Source organism: Antechinus flavipes, chromosome 4 (assembly GCF_016432865.1).
Source record: "Antechinus flavipes isolate AdamAnt ecotype Samford, QLD, Australia chromosome 4, AdamAnt_v2, whole genome shotgun sequence".
Taxonomy (NCBI): domain Eukaryota; kingdom Metazoa; phylum Chordata; class Mammalia; order Dasyuromorphia; family Dasyuridae; genus Antechinus; species Antechinus flavipes.
In genome coordinates, this window is record NC_067401.1 from 467170931 (window position 1) to 467192533 (window position 21603).

The following is a 21603-nucleotide window of genomic DNA, read 5'->3' on the forward strand; positions in this document are numbered from 1 at the left end:
TGATGTGATATAACTTACCCTCATCCTTCTTGGCTCAACCCTTTAGTGCCAGGCCTAAGTCTAAATTCCACTTCCACAGGGCAGCCTTTCAAATATATCAAGACATCCATTATATCGCCTTGAATTTTCTGTTATCCAGCTTAAATTTCAACATTTTGTTCAACTGATCACCGGAGCAGCCCGTTTCACTTTGGATCACTGTAATGGTTAAGAAGGTGATTTTTGCTTTCTGCGTGAGAGATGGGCCAAGGACAATGAAAGAGGCATTCTTTGTTTCTGGTGTGAATGCTAGACGTGTAATAAAGATTCAAATAGGCTGCTTGATCCTGCCTTGCTTTTGCTAGTCTGGGAGATTGCTTCAGGTCAAAGGAAAAGGTTCTGCTCATCTCATTTAAATCATAGGGAATCAATGACCCTCACCCTGGGAGCTCCTGGGAAGAGATAGATGGGTGACAAAACTTAAGCTTTCGGCCACTTCCACTCAGAGACAATCCCTGGTGCAGACTGGGAGCCCTGCTTGCAGTCCAGATTCACATTGTAAGAGCGAGCTTGGGCCTCGGTTGGCCCATTGACATCATCTAGGGCGACAGAGCGTGACTGTCCCGAGCCTCAGAGAAAGTCTCATGAATGTGGATTCATGGCGATGACTGAACAAGCGGGGAGGGGGTGCTCTGCCCCCCATATGTGGCAGCATCTCCCTGAAGCCTGGTGCTGAATATGTTCTTCCTGATTCTCAGCTTTGGACTATTGTAGCAGACATGTTTGCTCCTCCTGGGTGGCCCCTCAGATTTCAGCGCCCTTCGGATTTTGGTTTAATCAGAGCCAGCTTGCCATCTTCTCTCTTTGGGTCACCCCTTGGCCAATCCACTGGCTCTTCAAAAGGGTTTCTTCCCCGGCTCTGTTGGCTGACCCATAATCACCCAAAGGCTTGAGCCTGAGGACGTAGAGGTTCACTATATAAAATGTGGAGGAAACATGTATTCTGCCATGAAAAACACATCTAAGGGGGAAAGTAAGAAAGACAACATACATTTTGGCAAAGGAACAAACAGATGTGAGGACAAGTATAAAGAGCCCATATGCAGAAACTGGCCCATTTACCAAAGGACCTACCCATCTGTAAACAGGCCGATGGAACATGGCCAAACTGGAGAGGAAAAAAGCTTGACGTGGGGCTCAACTGATGGGACGTGGGCAAGAAGAAAATCCAAAATTTAATTATTTAAATTTAAAAGCTAAATGGACAAAATAATTCATTTTACATCCCTGAAAGTTTTGTTTATTTTATTATTTTAGCTAATTCAATTCAAACTTACTTTGAACTCCATAAAAGTACTTTTAATGAACATAATTGTCTTTTAAATCCTTAACATAGTTGTTTAAACACATACATGAGTAGGTCCTATTTGCCAATTTGTAAAAAGGCCAATTTCTACATATGGATTTAAGCCTTCTCTGCCTTTTGGAGTTCACAGAGCTTCTCATGTAGACATAATCTTATTCAAATTTCACAAGTACTTTGGACACTGAATATGGAGGTTATAGGATTCTTCTTTTAAAGACAAGAAATTGAAGCAGCTGGGTACCATGATGGATAGAAAGATGGGCCTGGAATCAGATTTTAAATTTGACTTGCTGTTTGACTCTGGATATCATTTGACCTTTGTCTATCTCATTTTCCTTATCTGTAAAATGGGGACAAAATTAGAACCTACCTCCCAGGGTTGTTGTGAAGATCATGGGATAACAATGTGTGGTCCTATACTTTTAGTGGTGGGGGAGGAGAAAAGGAGCAAACTTTTATTTAGTGCCTATTGTGTACTTTGCTAGATATTTTACAAATGTTATCTCATGATCTTCATGACAGGAGAGTGAGTGTTAGAGCCAGGAGACAAATCTCTAACTTGGACCTGATCTCACACTGAAATCTTAGAGAGTTGTCCCCCCAAGAAAGAAGTAAAGGAGACTCTTATTGCTTACTGAAACAATGTATGTAGCTCACTTGAGCTGTGTCCAAGATGATTTTATGGACAAGATTAAATCTGCATTTTGCGGTCAGTAGAGTGAAGAGATTGACGCTATGTGTTCCCATGCCTGGAAGCCACAAGGGCAGAGTCTAACTAGGAGGCAGTGGGCTGGGGTTGGGGGGGAGGCTGGACCTTTTGGAAAGTCCCTCATGAGGGAGGGATAAAGAGCTAACAAAAGAAGCCTGAGCTAGCCCAGGCCAGAGTCACGCCATTTTTTTTTCACAGAGAAGATGAATTATCATAGGATCCTGAGACTGTTTTTCTCCAGGCTCCGGAATTAGATAAAAATTATCTGACTGTGAGAAGAAAGCAAACAAACAGGGATCAAGGGTTGAGCAGGAGGTGGAAGAGCAGAGAATAGATTGTCAAGTCCTTGGCTGACTGTGAGAATAATAAAGAGTCACCATACAGTGCTCAGTTCCATCTATTCCTGTGAGAATCACAGTCCAGGGATCAAGTTCCTTATATAGAAAACAACATAGCAGCAAATACCTTTTTGGGATCTTTCAGCCAAAGCTCAGGACCCACCAGGGATTTCTCTTAATCCATTGAGGATTTGAGAAGAATTCTTCCCTGATTTTAGTTTTGGGGATGATTCACGTGAGACCATGACATAAAGCACTTGGCAAATTTCAAGATATTATATAAATAACTTGTGTGATTGTTTTAGAAATTAATAATAAGCATTATTATCATCAGGTGGTAAGTGGACAAAAAGTAGGGAAGGGAAGAATGTCTCGCAACTGAAAAAATCAGGCAAACTTCCACTCTGCCTTGCTCAGAGCAAAGCACAATTCCTGTGTCTTAATACATGGGGATGGGAACCATCCTTGCTTCATGTCTTTCCTTTGTCTTCAAGCTACTGGTATGATCCATATCGTTCTGCGTCTGAAACCCCTGGGTTTATGTAACAATGAACACATTAACAACTGATTAGGGGTTCTTGGACCCAGTGATACTGATTTACACTGCCTTCGAAGGTATACTTCTTAGCATAGTTACTAGAGAGCTGGTCTTAGAAGAAGGAAGATGTAGGTTGACCAGGGCTCATTTTGGTCCCAAACTTACTGTGTGATCTTGGGTATGTCACTTACTTTTGTCATGCTCTGGGCATCTCTTCAAGACTGTAACTTGGAGAGAAGTGCTGACATATTTAGAAAAAACTGTTCATTAGGAGCCCTCCAGAAGAGTAAAATTACAAGTTCTGCCCCTGCCCTATCCCTAAAACATCCCAGGAAAATAGGAAGAGGGCTGAATTTGGAGTCAGGGAACATGACTCTGTTCTTAACTGCCTTCAAAATCACTTTGCCTCCGTAGGTCTCAGTTTCCTTATCTGTAAATGAGAGGTTAGGCTTAGATGACATCCAGAGCTCCTTCCGACTCTAACTCGATGATTACACCATCTTCGAGGAGATTAATTTAAATTAATAAACCAATTTGTTTATTTCTGAGGAATAGCTCTTTTGAGCAAGGAGCATTATTGGCAAACCACATTTTGTTCATGAGGATGCTTGGGGATTGCAGACCTCTGAACCCCAGACCCACTAGCTATACAGAAACAATCAAAATGGGAAGATGTCAGACCCCCAGAGAAGAAGGAGTTACGCTCTATCTATTCCTCATCCATTAGCTCTTCCATCCATTCAATACATGGAGATACATTTCCAGAAGAAGCTTGATAATCTGGAAGCTCCTCAAGGAGAATCAGAAGAGTGAAAATCTGGAAGTCTGTGCTGCAAAGGGGTTGATGGAGGGAAATGAGGTTATTTAACTATTTTCTCAGAGAAGATCCAGGAGGGACAAGATAATGCTCCGAATATTTGAATGGTTATTGTAGGTAACAAAGAGTAGACTTGCACTGCTTGGGTCATAGGGCAGATCTAGGAGCACTGGGTCAAATAGATGTCACAAACTGAGTCGATATCAAGACAAACTTCCCAAATATTGAGCCAACCGAAAGTGGAATACGCTGCCTAGAGTTATCTCTATATAGTTATCTATAATGGAATACAATTAATACTCAATAAATTATTGTTGACTTATTAAAAAATAAAGATGATGATCTTTTATTGGGTATTTTGTAAATGAGGTTTATTTTAGTGTAGGTTGGATTAATGGTTCCTTTCAAAGTGAGATTCTATGAATTCTTAAATTCCCCACACTACCCATCATCCTATGTGCTGGGTCTAGACTACTTGAAGTACAATTAATCTGGACCTAGTTACTAGAACAGAGTGGGGAACAAGAGGCAGAGAGTGAAAGAGCAAAAGGAAGTAGGAGAACACAGAGCTACTCAGTGGTCTAGAGGCTGTTCCTGGGGCCCCTTTTTCCCACCATGGCTTCAGCAACATCTCTTCTCATTTACAGCTTAACCCCTATTCTTCCAGCTGAGATTCTCATGCCCTCTCATTCCCTTCGCTCCCCCTCTCCGACTCTGTCCTGCAGCTTTGGCACATGGGAACTGCAGATTGGGGTACCGTGCACGCTGACAGCTGGAAAATCACACTAATGATAAAAGACCTAGCTTCATAAATCACCGCTCAATCTCTTATTCACGTAAGCCAGCAAAAGCAAAAGAACATTCTATTGATTTAACTTTCAGTGAAACCACTTGGGACACAGGACCTTGATAAAATATGTGTCCGTCCTGGCTGGTTGGACTTTGTATTTTCTTAGCTGCAAGAGCCCTCTAGGTATTCCTTCAGGACCCTTCACTAAAACATATATCATACAATCATGAGAAATAGCCATGGAAAAGACCCCAGCTTTGGAATCTGAGGACTTGTGTACAAATCTCATCTCCAATCACTTATTACCTTCAAGGACCTCTTTAGGTTAAAATCAATAGAACTAATTGTACAAATATATAATCTAAATACTCTAGATCATGGTTATCTATGTAGATGTCTTATAGTCCTACTTACAAGTTACAGGAAAGAAGGGGCTATGTTTTAGCTAAACCTTCTCTCTTTTCCAGTATTCCACAGAAAACTTGGATGTTATTTGTTGATTGAGGTTTTTGGAATAAATGTATATATGAATGAATGAATATCCTAAAAGATCAAGCCATTCACTTAACTTACCAATTTTCCAGTAACACTCTGCCCTCCTTCATTTAGCCAAAATCCAGGGACCATAGCTGAGAAGTAGGGACCCCAAATGCCCGGCACAAAAATGGGGCTTTGGCTGATCTGGAAAGAGAGTGATAAAGCAGGTGAATGAGGTGAAAGGCTGGCTTGGTCACATGTGACAGTTTCAGAAAGAAACCATTTGAGACTGACTTAGTAAAAAGTAGAAAATGAATGATATCAGTTTGGAAGCAGCCAAGGGAAGGGACTGAGTCTGGATTCAGATCCTGCTTCTGACATAGGTGGTGATGTGACTCTGGACAAGTCATTGAAATGTTTCAGTGTCTCAGGACATCAAAAAAACTGAAAATTTTAGGCCAATTCCTAATCTGTTCCATGGCAGGATTTGAATTCAGGTCACCTGGATATCCCCTCCACTGAAATATTACTCAGCCAAAAAATCCCAACGGTGTTAATACTATTCATTGAGGTCATAACAATAACAATAACAACAACAGCAATAATGATTTTGGCTTCATTGTATAGGAAAGCACAGTATGATTCAATAGTACTAAAGAGTAGATCTTGGACTACACTAAGAATCATGAAGGTGATTGTTCGGCTGTCTTCTGGGTAGAGAACACCACATCTGGACTGTAGGGAAGCACTTCTGAATCTCCATTTCTGGATAAAGTGGAGTTCCCAGAGGACAGAGATCACCATGACCCAAGAAGATCAGTTGAAGTAGCTAGGACTCTTAAGTCTAGAGGAGAGTCCATCCATCTTCAGATCTTCAAACAGCAGTCAGGAGGAAAAGAGATTAGCCTGATTCTTCTAGACCTTGGAAGGTTGAACCAGGAGCAATGGGGTACCCAGTTTTCAAAGAAACCACTTTTAAAATCTTAATTATATTAAAAATAATTTTTATTTTACCAAATGTATGCAAAGATCATTTTCAACATTCCCCTTTGCAACTTTTTTGCCCTGCCTTCCCCTAACCTCCTCCCATAGATAGCAAGCAATTAACCAATATAAGTTAAGCGTATGCAATTCAAAGGGACCTTTTTTGTCTGGATATAGGAAAATTCTTCCAAAACTCCAGCTAACCCCAAGTGGAATGAGCCCCAGCTCATTCCCAGCTCTATCATGGGAGACCTTCAAGGAAAGGATGGATGAGCATTTCTTGGGGATGTCATAGCAAGGATTTTTATTCACCTATCAGGTAGGTAATTCTCTGAGATGATAGCTTCCAAGACTGCAATTCCATACCATTTAACTGCTCTCCAAAAAGTCATTTTATTATTATCAACTATCCCCAAAAATGTAGAGCGTGGAGCTGAGAGGCTCCTAATACCTTCTCTCAGGGAGTTTATTCAGTGAGTTAAATGGGAAAATCTGAGCCCAAGAGGATGAGGAATAGAGAGGAAGGAAAGGAAGAGACAGCAGGAAACTTCCACTAGATGGCAACCACTAAGGCCTTTGGTCATCAGGGAGAGCTGTTTCAAAGGATAAGGGGAAGGGTGAGGCTGAAAGGTCACTGATCAGGAATATGAGAGTGGGATTCTGGGATTCTGTGAAGAGGATACCATGGGATACATCCCAGGAATGACTGTATATGTATATACCTTGTTTATCTCAACTCCAAGGCTAGCAGATCTAGGTTCTGTTTGTGTTTTCTTTAAATGTGTTGGAGAGATGGAGATACATTTCTAAGAGAAGTACATGATTCATAGATCACAAGATTTAGAGCTAGAAATGATCTTAGAAACTTGTAGTATGACTTCTACATTTTACAGAGAAGGAAACCGAGGCCAGAGTGAAGAGATTTGCTCTCAAAGGACCTGAATTCAAATCCTGCCCCTAAAGCTTAGCCAAATTATTTAAGCTCCAGAGGCTTTGGTTTTTTTTTTTTTTTTCTTATAAAATGAATGGATTGAAGGTGCTTCCAGCTTAAGATGTATGATTTTACAATTCTGTACCTTTTAAGGGTCCTTCCTCTTATAAGTAAACTATCCTAGGACCTATATTAGCTATAGCTATCATCATATATTAGCTCATTTTGTTCTGATAATCTTGATGAGTTTCTTCATCTTTCCTAATCTGTAAAGTGAATCGATTAGCCTTGACAGACTCTTAAGATTCTTCCATTCTGATCCCAGGAATATCATCTTCCTTTCCATTACTGCGGCCACTATATAAATGGTTTTCCTGTAACTTTCCACCCTAAAAACTTCCAGCTTCCCACCTAATGGGTACTTTCCTGCCTAAGACATCAGAAATCGGAAACCAATCAGATCAACTAGTATGGTCACGGGGATGACCTGGAACATCCTTCTCCAAAGTGATCACCTGTTGGAATCCTTACAAACTGCTAACTAATTAGAGTTGATCTAATCTTACAAGAAGATGTTTTGGGCAGAACCTGAAACAAGGTACTAAGTAGAACTAATTAGTACAATGCTTGTGTTTACACCTTTACTCATTGGAGTTCACAAGTATGCCAGCTTCACAAAGTAAACTTTGTACCTTTGTGAATTCACACTTCCCTTAAAGCTCTTTGGGCCGCAGAGCACTATGGGAGAAAACCCATAATCCCATTCTCTCAGAAGATTCACATATAAGGCCAGTGAAGAGAGCTCCTGCACTTCCTCCACTGAGACCAAGCTGGTCTGAAAGACTCACCAGAAAGCTAGCCGAGCCCCAAGTGAAGGAGACAAGAGATTCATTCCATCTCTGTGCTGGTTGGAGGCTGAAGAAAGCAGAGGCAGAGGCTAAAGGACAGAACCTTTGGAGATATTTGGAGGGCTCTAAGCTAAACCGGCTGTGTTTTGAGAAGAAAAAGCTCACCACAATCACCCAGTCCGGATCCTGGAAGTTCTTGCCCGTTGACACCCAGGACATTCCCCCGCCTTCCCCCTGAGTTTAATGCCTGGATCATGTTTTTTTGTTCCTTCCCCATCTACCATAATACCAGGGAACCTCCATATTCATACTGTTGCAATCTCAAATTTCTTAGCTTTCCAGTTTCCAAATATATGCAAGTCCTACAGCCCTACTTCTCCACTTCATCTGGGCTTCATATAGAGATGGTTATCCTTAAATCCTTAACAACCATAACCATCTCACATAATTCAGGCAGCTTTCTCTACCATCTCCTTCACTCTGGCTTTAAATGAAGTAGTCCTCCTCCTTACAATGACAAATCCTCCATATACATACTTATTCCCATCCCTCCCAGAATTCCCCAGCAGATTGCTGCATCTAACAGCCCCCTCAATAATTCTAAGCTCTTCCAAGCTATGAGATCCTTCCCCTTTTCCTTGGCTTGTAAACACCACTCCCCACCCTTTAACTAACCCTTCCCTACTTGATCCAACCATACTTTCTAGCTACTATTCTATATCTCTCATCATTTTTCTAAAGAGTAGAGATGACCATTCTCCTTTGTCCCCAACCAATGACCTCCAGGAATCCCTATTTTCTCCAGGATAAAATGTAAAATCTTCTTTGAGGCATTCAAAGCTCTTCACAAACTTGCCTCTTCCTATCTTCCCAGCTTTCTTATCATTTATACCCTGCCCCAAACCATTTTCCAGCTACACTGGCCTCCTTGCAGTTTCTTGTACAGAACATTCTATGTTCTATTTTCATGTCTCTGTATTGGTTATCTATCCCTCGTCCACAAAAAAAGGAACTGGAAATTGAGTGGATGTCCATCAGTTGGAGAAAGGTTGGGTAAATAGTGGTATATGAATATTATGGAATATTATTGTTCTGTATGAAATGACCAGCAGGATGAATAGAGAGGCCTGGAGAGACTGACAGGAACTGATGCTGAGTGAAGTGAGCAAAACCAAGAGAACATTGTACGCAACAAGATTACGTGATGATCCCCTATGATGGATGTAGCTCTTTTCAATAATGAGGTGAGCCTAGGAAATTCCAATAGGCTTGGGATAGAAAGAGCCATTCACATCCAGAGAGAAAACTATGGAGATGGAATATGGACCAAAGAGAGTATTTTCACCTTTTGTTGCTGTTGTTTGCTTGTTTATTTTTCTTTCTTGTGGTTTTGATCTGATTTTTCTTGCACAACATGACAGATATGGAAATATGTTTAGAATAATTGCCAAAAAATAAAGAAAAGAAGTACTTTCCCCCCTCACCTTCCCCTCCTGACTTCTCTGGAATCCCTTAGGCCTCAGCCCAAGCACCACCTTCTGGAATACCTTTCCTGGCCTCGCCTCCTTGTTTAAGACTTGTCATTTGGGGTTTACGGGTATTCAAAGGGGACTTGCCCCTCTGGTATCAAAGTTGGCCCTTTGCAGGGCTGCTCATCTCAGTGTTCTCTTGGTGCTCAAGTCTCAGCTCTCAGAGGCTGTAGCATGCACAGTGGCCACATTCTGATAAACCGCCTCCACCGAGGAGCTAAACCAGAATAGCCAATCGAACCCATCAGGAGTGGGAGGGCGTTCATCCCAAATGGATCAAGACATGCCCTGGAAAAATGGGTGGATGGGAACATTTGTTCTAGTAGCCACGAGGAGAGTGAAGGCTCTGGAGTGCTTAAAACTTGGTCAGACATGAAAGACAGGCCATCCTGGCCATCCTGACCTTTGTTCTGCCATTGGGCTTCCATGACTGGAGGGGAAGGAGAGGCTGAGGACTTTGTGCAGTTCTATCTCACTTAAATCCAATCCAAACACAAGACCCTTGGATGCCATTGAAAGATGAGCCACAGCTTTTCCATGGGTATCGACTTCCATCTATTCTATATGGATCTTGGATGTAGCTACTTATCTATTTTCTCCCCTACTACAATATAAAATTCTTGAGGACAGGGAATAGATTGTTGCCTTTCTTTGTATCTTACATATAGTAGGAACTTCACACAAACTGTTGACTGACTCACTGACAAAGATAGGGATCAGGGGCCTGGAAATTCAACCATGTTACTGAAATTAGGATGCCAAGCAGGCCTTGCCCCGAATCCATTATTGGAAAGGCATAAACTGGCTCTTATTTGTCCACAGTCATCTTGAATTACAGATGCTTCTCATCAGAAAAGCAGAAAAAAGCCACCAGAATTAAGCAAGAAAACAAAGATGCAGAAATAGACTTCCCAAAACATTTCTGAGCAAGCCTGAGTCCTGGGTTCTCTGGAGAATGCAAATAATGGTTTCTGGTTACTGTGTGTGTGTGTTTTTTTTTAATTAGTTCAATAAATCCCTTACAAAGAGTCTAACTATTTAAAAATAAAATATCACGATGAAAGCTAACTCTATATGTGTCTTTCTGTTTCTGCCTGTCTCTCTTTGTCTATTCTATTTCTATCTCCTTGTCTCTGTCTGTTTCTCTCTGTGTGTCTCTCTGTCTCTTTCTGTCTCTCTCTCTGTGTCTTGCTTTCTCTCTCACACATACAAATAAACACACTCTCAAATTCTCTCTCCCTCCTTCTCTCTCTCTCTCTCTCTCTCTCTCTCTCTCTCGCTCTCGCTCTCGCTCTCGCTCTCTCTCTTGCTTTCACTCTCGCTCTTGCTCTCGCTCTCACTTTCTCTCTCTCTCTCTTCCAATCCATACAGGTTACAGGATTGAGGCTGTCACAGAGCCTTGATGATCTCTTGTCCACTTCCATTCATTAATCCTGGGTCTGTGCTGTTCAAATAGAACAAGCCAACTCTGTCCTTCTGATAGTTCTTCAAACAATTGAAGACATCAAGTATTTCTTTATATTCCCTCTGAATCTTGTCATTTCCATAGTAAACATCTAGTTCTTTTGACTGATCTTGTAAGATATAAAATCCTAACTTTCCTATCCCTAAAAGTGATACCTCTCTTTTTTGAGGGGGAAGGAGAAGTGGGATTAAATCACTTTTCTGTTATCAAATATTTTTCTTCTCTCCCACCCAAACCCACACTCAACAGGAAAAAAGAGAGGCCAAAAAAGAAATGGAAAAACAAAGGCCTTGGAACAAGTATAATCAGGAAAAACAAGTTCCCGCATTGGCTGTAAATAACACATCCCCAAATATGTCTTATGTCTAAGTCCATCACCTCTCTGTCAGGACATAGGTACCATATCATTATTAGTTTTCCAGAATGATTTAAATAACATATATGATTTAATCAGATGTGATGGATAAGAAAGGCTCATGTCATTCTTCCTCAACTCAAACAAGTCTCCCCAGATTTCTTGGGAATTATCTCCTTGATTATTTCTTACTATTGTGTCATTTTCAACTCTTTGTGATTTATCTGAGGTTCTGTTGGCAAAGATAATGGAGAGGTTGGCTATTTTCTTTTCCAGGTTATTTTATATATCAAGAAACTGAGACAAACAGGTTTAAGTGACTTGCCTAGGCAAGTCATACAGCTAGTATCTAACATTGGATCTGAACTCAGGAAAATGTCTTCCTGTACTCTATTGAATTGCACTAGTTAACTATCCACTTAGAATATAGTAGATGTTATCTAAATGTTGGCTATTTCTTACAGAACAATAATATTCTATAACATTCATATACCATAACTTATTTAGCCATTCTCCAATTGATGGGCATCCCCTCAGTTTTCCTGGACAAATCTTTAACTTATTTTCTCAGTGTGCCCTACGTGGCTGATTTGAATCCATAGGTCTCCTGATTTTGAGTCTTGCATTCTTTGAATCAGAACTTTGAAAGGCAGTGAAGAAGAAGGAGTGAATTCTAGGCAGAGGAAACAGGGCAAAAATAGAGGCAGAGGATGGAGGGCTGAGTTCAAAGAATAACTAGGGGTCTAGTTTTCCTGAAGCATCGAATCCATGAAAGAGAATCCTGGGTAATAATGCAGGAAGGGTAGGTTAGAGTCAAATTGAACACTTTATATGCTTCCCCAAGGAGTTGTTGACCTAGGTTGGGGGAAGGAATTTCCATACCAGAAGACCCCCCCAGGCAGATGAAATAACTTTCCAGACCCCCCCAAAAATGAATACCTTTGCAAGGAAATAGTCATCAAATCCATTTTACAGAGGAGAAAGAGATGAAATGACTTGCTTCTGGTTGCCTATCATAGAAGCATTGAAAGCAAGATTTGAATTCAGGGTTATCCTGACTCCTAGTCCAATGCTCTACAAAGTCTTCCTCATATCAACACAAAGTATTAAAAGCATAGTGGAAAGGATGATGAGTTTGAAATCTGAAGGCTTGGGTTTTATTTGACTCTATGCCTTCATTTCTTCATGTCTCGCTTTCCTCATGTCTATAGCAAGGGGATTAAACTCCATAGCTTCTAAGATTCTTTCCAACTGTATCCCATAAGATAGCACGCTGTTGATGACCTTGCTATCTTTAGGATTTTCTCTTTTTTATCTGGGAGTCTTGGAAAAATCAGAAAACTTTCACCATAAGGTTCAGTCCCTCTTAAATAGTCTACCTCCTTATTTAAGTTTGAACAGTAGCTCATGAAAATTACTGATAATCACATTTTATGGGGAGAAGGAAGAGGGAACTTTACAGGTCCCTTCACTGATCAAACAGTTTCCAATTTGGGATGGGGAAAGGCAGCCAGAAACTGGGTTTAAGTGTCCTCAACTATTTGTAAAGCTTTTTGGAGTCATCTAACCTCGAAGTCCCCCATTTCCCTTCATTTGGAAACCCATGTGTAATTTTAATGAAAATCTAACCCATGTGTTTCTCATTCAGTTGTCCTGAACTCACCAAAAGTTGCTTGGTGAGAGTCCTTTAATAGCTAAGAAACCTTGGAGCCCTTCTCGAGCTCCCAACATCTCCCCCCTATAGGCAGGCAGCCACATTTGGCCAAGCAGGCACGGACGGAGAGCCCAAATTAGTTTGTTCTGGGTTTGGGGTTTGCAAGTCCTAAGGGCTGAGGAATTCTGAATGTCAGAGATCCGGGATGAAGCATTTCTGAGTCCCAGCCAAGGTCTGAAATTTAGACCTCAGTTGCCTTGTCTGTCAAGCGGGGTGAGTGGGCCAATCAAGGTTTCTTCAACTTTTTTTCTCTCACAACCCCTTTTCAGTCAAGAATGACCCTGTGTATATTGGCATCTAAAATAGGTACACACATCAAATGTTTACTGATAAGAAATCATAATTTCATTCCCTCACATTCAGTTGCATGATTCCAAATAGAATCCCAAATTGCAATTAAAGAAGCTGGAGTTTGAATGACTCCAGGTCTCCCAGCTCCTCATCTATGATTCTCAGATCCTATGACCTCTTGTGTTACTATCGGCATCAACTCTCACTGGAACAAATAACCACAATTAAAAAAACAAACATTCTCCCTGCCTTTGTGATCTCTCTTCATTCTACCCTTCCCACAGCTGTTACATTGATATTCTTAAAGCACAGGTAACTATAACTCAGACATCTTCATTGGCTCCAAATTACTCTAACAGAGGTTGCTTGTGTGATTATTATGGAACCTTTTGGCAGTCTGGTGAAGACTATGAACTCCCTCTCAGAATTTTTTTTAAATATAAAAAAATAGCCCATAATTCATAGGTGTCCTGATTTTGAGTCTTGCATTCTTTGAATCAGAACTTTAAAAGGCAGTGAAGAGGAGGGAGTGAAGTGAAGGCAGAGGAAACAGGGCAAAAAACAGAGGCAGAGGATGGAGGGCTGAGTTCAAAGAATAACTAGGAGTCTAGTTTTCCTGGAGCATAGAGTCCATGAAAGAGAATCCTGGGTAATAATGCAGGAAGAGTAAGTTAGAGTCAAATTGAATACTTGATATGCTTCCCTGAGGACTTGTTGACCTAGGTTGGAGGAAGGAGTTACAAAATAGGATTACAAAATAAGCCAATTATATTGGCATTTACTTTTCTTTTTTTTTTTAATATTAATGAACTTGTGGTTTAAGAACATCTTTGTAGGCTAAGTCTAAGCCAATTTCAACCAAACTGCCAAATCTGTGAAAGAAACTGATAACTTAAAATTTTATTTAAGTAAGGCCTAATATTATGTTAAAGTATGAAGCTGATTTTATGAAAGAAAAAAAAAATGTCCAAGTCTTTGATTTTCCTCTATGAACTCATTTTCTACAGCATTTGAGACAAAATGCTCTGGTACCATTGAGCTAAAGCTGGCAGAGAATGGAAAAAAAATGAATCTAAACCCCTTATTTTATAGATGAGCAAACATCTGTACATGGAGAAAAGAGAGAAGCAGATGGGTTAAATAACTTGCTTAAAGTCTTGAAGGATATATACATACACACACCCACACACATTCATGTACACAAATGTACAATTAAAATATATTTGTTATATATGTTATGTCTATGTCCATGTCTGTCCATCTCTCTCTCTCTCTCTCTCTCTCTCTTTCTTTCTCTCTCTCTCTCATCTCTCACTATCATCTATCTTCCTATCATATCTATCATTCATCTATCTATCTATTTACACTTATGTTTATATCTCTATGATCTATCTCTACCTCTATTTATTCCTCTATCTAGTTATGTGGTAAGCAGAACTGTAATTTGAATCCCAAACCCAGTGCCCTAGATATAGAATTGAAAAACATTTCAGAAGATATCAAATCTTAACCCTTTCATCTAACAGTTGAGAAAAATGAAGCCTTTGGAGCTTCTGACTTTCTGAAGGGTGAACGTCTAGTAAGCAGGATTTGAATCCAGATTATTAGATAATGACAATAATGATAATGATTAATTGATAATGAGAATAACAATTATAATTAACATTTATCTAGCATTTATTATGTACAATATAATAATTATATATCACTGTTAAATAATAATTATATAATATGTGATAAGTATTATCAACAAGAATATTAACTATATGAATGATTAAAATAATAATTATAATAATAGGTAACATTTATATAGATCTTACTATGTATTAGTAAGTGCTAAGTGCCTTACAAAAAATATTCTTATTTGATCTGCACAAGAACCCTGGGAGGTAGATTCCTTTCTTATACCCACAAACTTCAGTTTGCCTTAATCCACTAGAGGAGCAAATGGCAAACCACTCTGGTATCTTTGTCAAGAAAACCCCATGGACATTTGGCACGCTATGGTCACCAAGGGTTGGGCATGACTCATTGACCAATAATAACTGAAGGCTCTAAGCAGTCAGATACATGGGTGTGAAGCTCAGGATTGAAGGGATAAATTCTCCCTGTGCAACAAGAGAACTGTTCGGTTCTGCACACATATATTGTATCTAGGGTATATTGTAACCTATTTAACATGTATAAGACTGCTTGCTATCTGGGGGAAGGGGTAGAGGGAGGAAAGAGAAAAGTTGGAACAGAAGTGAGTGCAAGGGATAATGTAAAAAATTACCCAGGCAAATGTACTGTCAATAAAAAGTTATAATTATTTTTTTTTTAATGATTGAAGGGATGGATTGGAGACAGCTTTAGAAATGGGATCCTTAAGGTTTTTCCTGCCCCGTCCCCAGTCTTGCCTATCCTCTGCTCAGTCTCTAGATTTCTACTCTGTAGTATACTTAGTTAAAAGTGACGTATTTCCCCAGAGAGATATAATCTTCTCCAGGTAGTTAGGTAGAGTGCCAGATCCCCCTTTTTATATGTGGTCCAGACCTGTGATTTCAGCAATACAGGACAATAGATTAAAAGCTGTAAGAGATTTCAAAGGCCATCTAGTATAGTCTCTCATTTACAGATTTGGACACTGAGACTCAAGAATTTTGAGTGACTTGCCATTTACACGGCTGGGAAGCACTGGAGGTGAGATCCCTAACTCCAAGCACAGTCCTCCATCAATAATAATAATAATAAATATAATAATAAACATAATCATAAACAGCCTTCAATCATACAAATTAGTCACTCATCTGTTATCTTCTTATCTCAGGATAAGAATATCTCATGATGTCGGGGGACCGAGTTTTAGCACAAAAATAAAGTGACTCACCTATAGGGATCACCAAGATAGTACATGTCAGAGGAAGGACTGAATTCAGACTATATCTATCACCCATCTATCTATCTACCTCTTTATATCTATAAAATATCTCTATCATCTCTATCTCTATGGACACCTAGTTCTTTTTTCTAGTTATCGACTCCAAGGTTACCATTTTGTTTTCCCTGAATTCCCTCTTATGTGGCACACAACACATAATTAATAAATGATTATTTGTTTTCACATAGATTTATGTGGAAATAAAATAAATAAATAAATAAAGCCTGGGCTCTTTAGAGCCAGTCAACAGTGGGGATGAGGGCAAAAGAGAAAGATTATAAAAGGGAATAGTTATGAAGCACAGAAGGGACATTTTCTTCCTTTCAAAATTTTGTTCTGAAGTAAGCCCTACTCTTCACCAATTCTGTTCCAACCCTAGTGCAGTTGGTGGGGTTCTCCTTGATTAGGGGACATCACCACATATCCCATTGATTTCCTTCTATGTTTTCTGCTTATCCATCATGGTTTTAGGAGAATGGAAGGATTCTGCATTCTTTCTTTCCTTCTTTCTTTTTTTCTTTCATTTTTACTTTTTTCTTTCTTCTCCCTTCCTCCTTTCTTCCCTTCTTTTCCTCTCCCTCTTCCGCTTTTTCTTCCTCTCCTCCTTCCTTTCCTTTTCCCTTTTTCTTACTCTCCTTCTTCCCTTCTCTTTTCCTCTCTCTCTCCTTCTCCCCCTCTCTTTCTGTCTCTATCTCTCTCTTGGAACAAGACAATGTTTTCTAAACACAAAGGCAAGGGGGTAAAAGAAGAGAGATTGGGAGGAAAGGGAAAGCTGATCTGGGCAGGTTTAACCTCTCAATGTACTCTATAAAAGAGCATACTAACATGTAAGCTATGTAAACATTTTCCAGCGACCAGCAACAAATGAAACGAGAATCCAGAGGAACGGTCTTCAGCTGTGAGCAACTGCCAGGAGGCAGCTCTTGTTTTGAATAGATCATCTGGATGAAATGCAGACCTGATTTAACCCTGCCATGGGGAAAGGAAATCAATGTCAAACCTTCAAAGATGGGAATGGATCCGGACTCCATCTGGCCTTCTTTAGAATAGAAAAGGGGGAAGATTCACTAACTACAAAATATATGACATCTTGTAGGGCAAAATCACAATTCAAAGAGACCAACTCAAAGAAAATGAGCTTGTAGTTTGCAATGTGTTTTGCTTGGCAGAAGACTTAACAACAATTATAATTAGCTATATATATATGTATCTATATCTACATTATATATATGATTTATAAAGGCATTACTGTTAATTATAGACACTAACTTAAAACAAATGTAAGGAACTCACTGGAGCCATTCCATTCCATCCAATTTAAGCTCTTTTGTGTCTTCAACACTTGCTAATGAGGAGCAGTGCGTGAATCCACCCAGCCAGTGGCAGCTCACAATATCGGAACTCCAGTGCTGGAAATGGTAGCCATTTCACAACCTCCCCTCAATTTTCCAGGCTCCATCCTAGGGGGTCCCTTCCACATGAGAGCCCTTGAAATCATCAAGTTTCCTCTGATCAATTCTCATAGCACAAAGCTAAGTTCTTTCACCAGCCCAGTGACCTCCATGCGGATATTTCTCAGTGTTCTTCCTTCTAGGTTCTAAAGGCCCTTCTAGAGTCAGGTTCCCTTCTAGCTCTAATAGTTTGTGGTTTTTGTATGATCTTTCCAGCTTTAATAGTGTGAGCTCTGAAGTCCTTTTGGGCTCTGACATTCTTTGTTCCAAGGGAGCCTCCAGCTCTGACATTCGGTGCTCCAAGGTCACAAATTGGGCTAACATTTTTTTTTCATCTTTAACACTCTTTGTTGCTTTAATATTCTGTGTTCTTGGGGCAGCTAGGGGATTCAGTGGATAGAGCACCAGCCCTGAAGTCAGGAGGACCTGAGTTCAAATGTGACTTCAGACACTTAATACTTCCTAGCTGTGGGACCCTGGGCAATCACTTAACCTCAATTGCCTCAGCACAATAAATGAATGAATGAATTGAATGAATAAACAAACAAACAAACAAATAAGGGAATGAATGAATGAATGAAATGAAATAAATTCTATTTCTTCAAAACTCAGCTCTAACTGAAAGCTCTAATTCTAGGCTTAACATTTTGTGTTCTAAGATTACTCTAAGATTCCTTTACCTAAAGTCTCTCCTAACTCAAACACTCCAAATTCCAGTTTTCTTTCCAACTATAACCTTCTGTATTCCAAGGTTGATTCAGTTCAAAATTTTACATTCTAAGCTTCCTTCCAGTTTTATCATTCTGAGTTCTAAAGTCTCCTCTAATTCTAACATTCTATGTTTATTATCTTAATAGTTTTACGACGCTAAGAATGGAACCCAGTTTTCTAGAACTGGTCTGACCAGAGCAGAGTACAGCAAAGCTATCGTGTTCTTGTTTTTGTTGCTGGATTAATGCTTACTTGAATGCAGCCCAGTATCAAGTACTCTTCTTTAGCTGCTCACTCACACTGCAGAGTCCTCCTGAGCCATGGTCTACTAATCCTCCCAGATCTTCATCCCAGAAACTTGCATTTCACCTTGCCTTTCCTCTACTCTACATGGAACATTTGTCTCCTTCTGGTGACCAAGGAAAGTCATCCATATCTGACTCTCTGGGACCTGCCTGTCCTGGTAACCTGGTTTTCTCCCTCACCTTTCCCTATGAGACAAATAAATGAGTCCTGCTTTTTATATGATGGGAAGATAAAATGAAATAAAACAGCTCATCCAGGCCAGAACCATTTTGGGGAGATGGTGAATTCTGGCAGAATTTGCCTCTTTAGCAGATCTCATATGGGCTGATTTGGAGGCTTACAGACCCACATTTAGAGTGTTTCCGAGCCTGACTCTCACCTCAGGAGTAAATCTTGCCATCACTGGCTTCCTAATATCTTTCCCCCATTTTCACCATCTTTTCAGGCCACGGGGAGATAAACAATAAAGAATAAGGTAAAAAATGACTGTCATTAAATCCTTCTGCCATAGCATCCACCTGTTTCTGGGCCGTTCATGTTTACAGCAGTGTAATTATCAGGAGTAGAAGAACTTTAGAACACAGAACCCTAGCACAAAACTTAAAATTTCAGAGCTGAAAGAGACCTAAGAACAGAGAAAGTTAGAAGTGGGTGAGACTGTAGGACATTTAACATTAGAACTGGAAGAAATGTTAGAACTTAGATTATTAGGAGATAAAAACGAAACTTAGAACACGGAAGGATTTTATCACAATGATTTTTGCAACATAAATTATCTGAGGGGAAAGGAGGTTAGAAAATGGAAATCTAGACTGTTTGTTAGAACTGAGAGGTGCATTGGAGAGCACCTGATTCAACTTTCCCAGTTTGCAAGGGGAGAAAATGAAACTGAGAGAGGAAGGAATCTACTGAAGCGGAACCACAAACCTATGCCCCAATCATGGATCTTTTGCATTTTAGGATTGTTGTTCTTTTTGCTATCACTCACTTCCATTTAAAACAATAGCCATTTTTCTTAGTCTTAGGAAAATTCCGACATATATATATTTTATATATATAGACACAAATCTGAGGAAAGGAAAGTGGTCTCCTGGTCTTGATGGAACTCAAGGGGTTGCTATGAAGCCAAAGGGCAAAGGGCCCAATCAGACACCTAAATTACACTGCAAAACAATAGGTTAGGTTCATAGTTTAATTGGAGAGGCAGAGTGACCCACGTTCAGATTAATTCTGCTCTTGGGGATTGAGTTATAAACACATGAATTTTCTAAACAAGCTTTTGGTTAGGGAAAAAATCACAATCTCTTGTGTGATTCCAGAGCTGTCCCTATACTTTCATGGCATGAACAGAAGGACACAAGGAAATACACTTGCTTGGGTTACTCATAGGAACTAAAGAACAAAAATAGCTTCATAGAACACAGATTAAAGGAGAATGATGGCATATTTAAAAACAATCTCACTCAGCCAATGGGATGAGAAAGATGTGAGAATCCTTCAGTTTGTGACCATCACCCTTCTACTGAATTTGGAATATCTATTAAACAATCCAGTACCATTAGTTTAATAGATGGTTAAATATCTAAGGGATGAATTTTGGGAAAATTACCTAACCTCATCCACTCTCAGAGCTGAAAGAAACATTAGAGAAAACATCTACTTTGATCTATTCTTCCCCCCAAATCAAACCTATGGTAACCCCATTAAAAGTTCCTTCAGCTCTTGAGTGAAAGCCTCAAAGATGTGTTGGAGGAGTCTCTGGTACTTCCAGAGGTAGCACCTTCCACTTGGGGATAGTTATTTTTTAGAAAACTTTTCTTATATCAAGCATATATTTGTAGCTTGTCAATCTCCACCTATTTGTGTCCTCTAGGGCCATATGGGACATGTTTTCAAGGATATTCCCACTCATGATGATCTACCACTAAAAACACTTATCAAAATCCTTTCTAATACATGCTATCCGAACCAAAAACAATATTCCCGATGGCCATATCTTTTTTGCCTAGAGCAGAGGATGCTGATATTATTATTTCTTTTGTTGTCATTCATTCATTTCAGTTGTGTCTAATTCTTCAACACCCCATGAAGGATTTTCTCGGTCAAGTCACTGGAATGGTTTGACATTTTCTTCTCCTGCATATTGTACAGATGAGGAAACTGAGGCAAACAGGATGAAGTGACTTGTCCAGAGTTATAGCTAGTGAGTATCAGAGGCAAGATTTGAACCCAGGAAGCTAAATCTTCCTACCTTCAGGCATGGCATTTTAGCCACTATACCACCAAGTCTGAATTATCTCTTTAACTGCCATACTGAATTGCTGATGGAAATTGAGCTTCCAGTCTCCTGACATTTCCAGGTCTTTTTCAGATAAGTTGCTTTCTAGCCCCATGAAACTGATTTTTTTTAAGCCAAATTTAGAATTTTGCATTTATTGTTATTAGACTTCATCTTATTGAATTCAGCACAACATTCTACCCAGCCAAGATTTTTTTGGATCCTAAGTCTTTTAATATAATTATTTGGCTCTCCTTCTTAAATTTTCTCCCTTGGATGCTTTTCAGCGTATTAATATTATTCCAGAAATGTACCACTTTTGTGCCCTTCTTACATCTGCTTTTATCCAATAATGTGGAACTGCTTTCTTCTGTTCCTGATATAATCACTAATTTATGGCACCCAAAGAATCTCTCACGATAAGCAAGGCTTCTGGTATATTTGTCTTTAATTGGTGAAATATTATGCATCTTGTCTATATCACATATAAATCAGACTGCCCACCACCAGGTCCATTTCCCTCTAACCCTCTGGATGAAAAGGGAAGTTGAATGTGTCTATTGAATGTAGCGGAATAATTGCTAGAATTGAAATTGGGCTGAATCCCAGTTCTGACATTTACTTTCTGTGTGATCATGAACAAATGACTTCCTCTCTTTGATTCTCAACTTCTCTATCTCTCCAATGGGGATAATAAAATCTGATGAATCAGCCTCCCAATGTTGTTGCAAGGAAAATGCTTTGTGAATTTTAAAGGGCAAAAGAAGGCTTGGATTGTGATTAAGAACATAGCATAGAAAGGATGC

General features: G+C 39.7%; 1 protein-coding gene across 1 annotated transcript in view; it reads right to left on the bottom strand.

Moving 5' to 3' along the window:
- Positions 1-21603, bottom strand: part of FGGY (FGGY carbohydrate kinase domain containing) — a 518439-nt gene that overhangs the window by 134199 nt on the left and 362637 nt on the right. Inside the window, 1 exon segment of the mRNA XM_051999569.1 lies at positions 5111-5218. Within this exon segment, the coding sequence (XP_051855529.1) occupies positions 5111-5218 (108 nt within the window).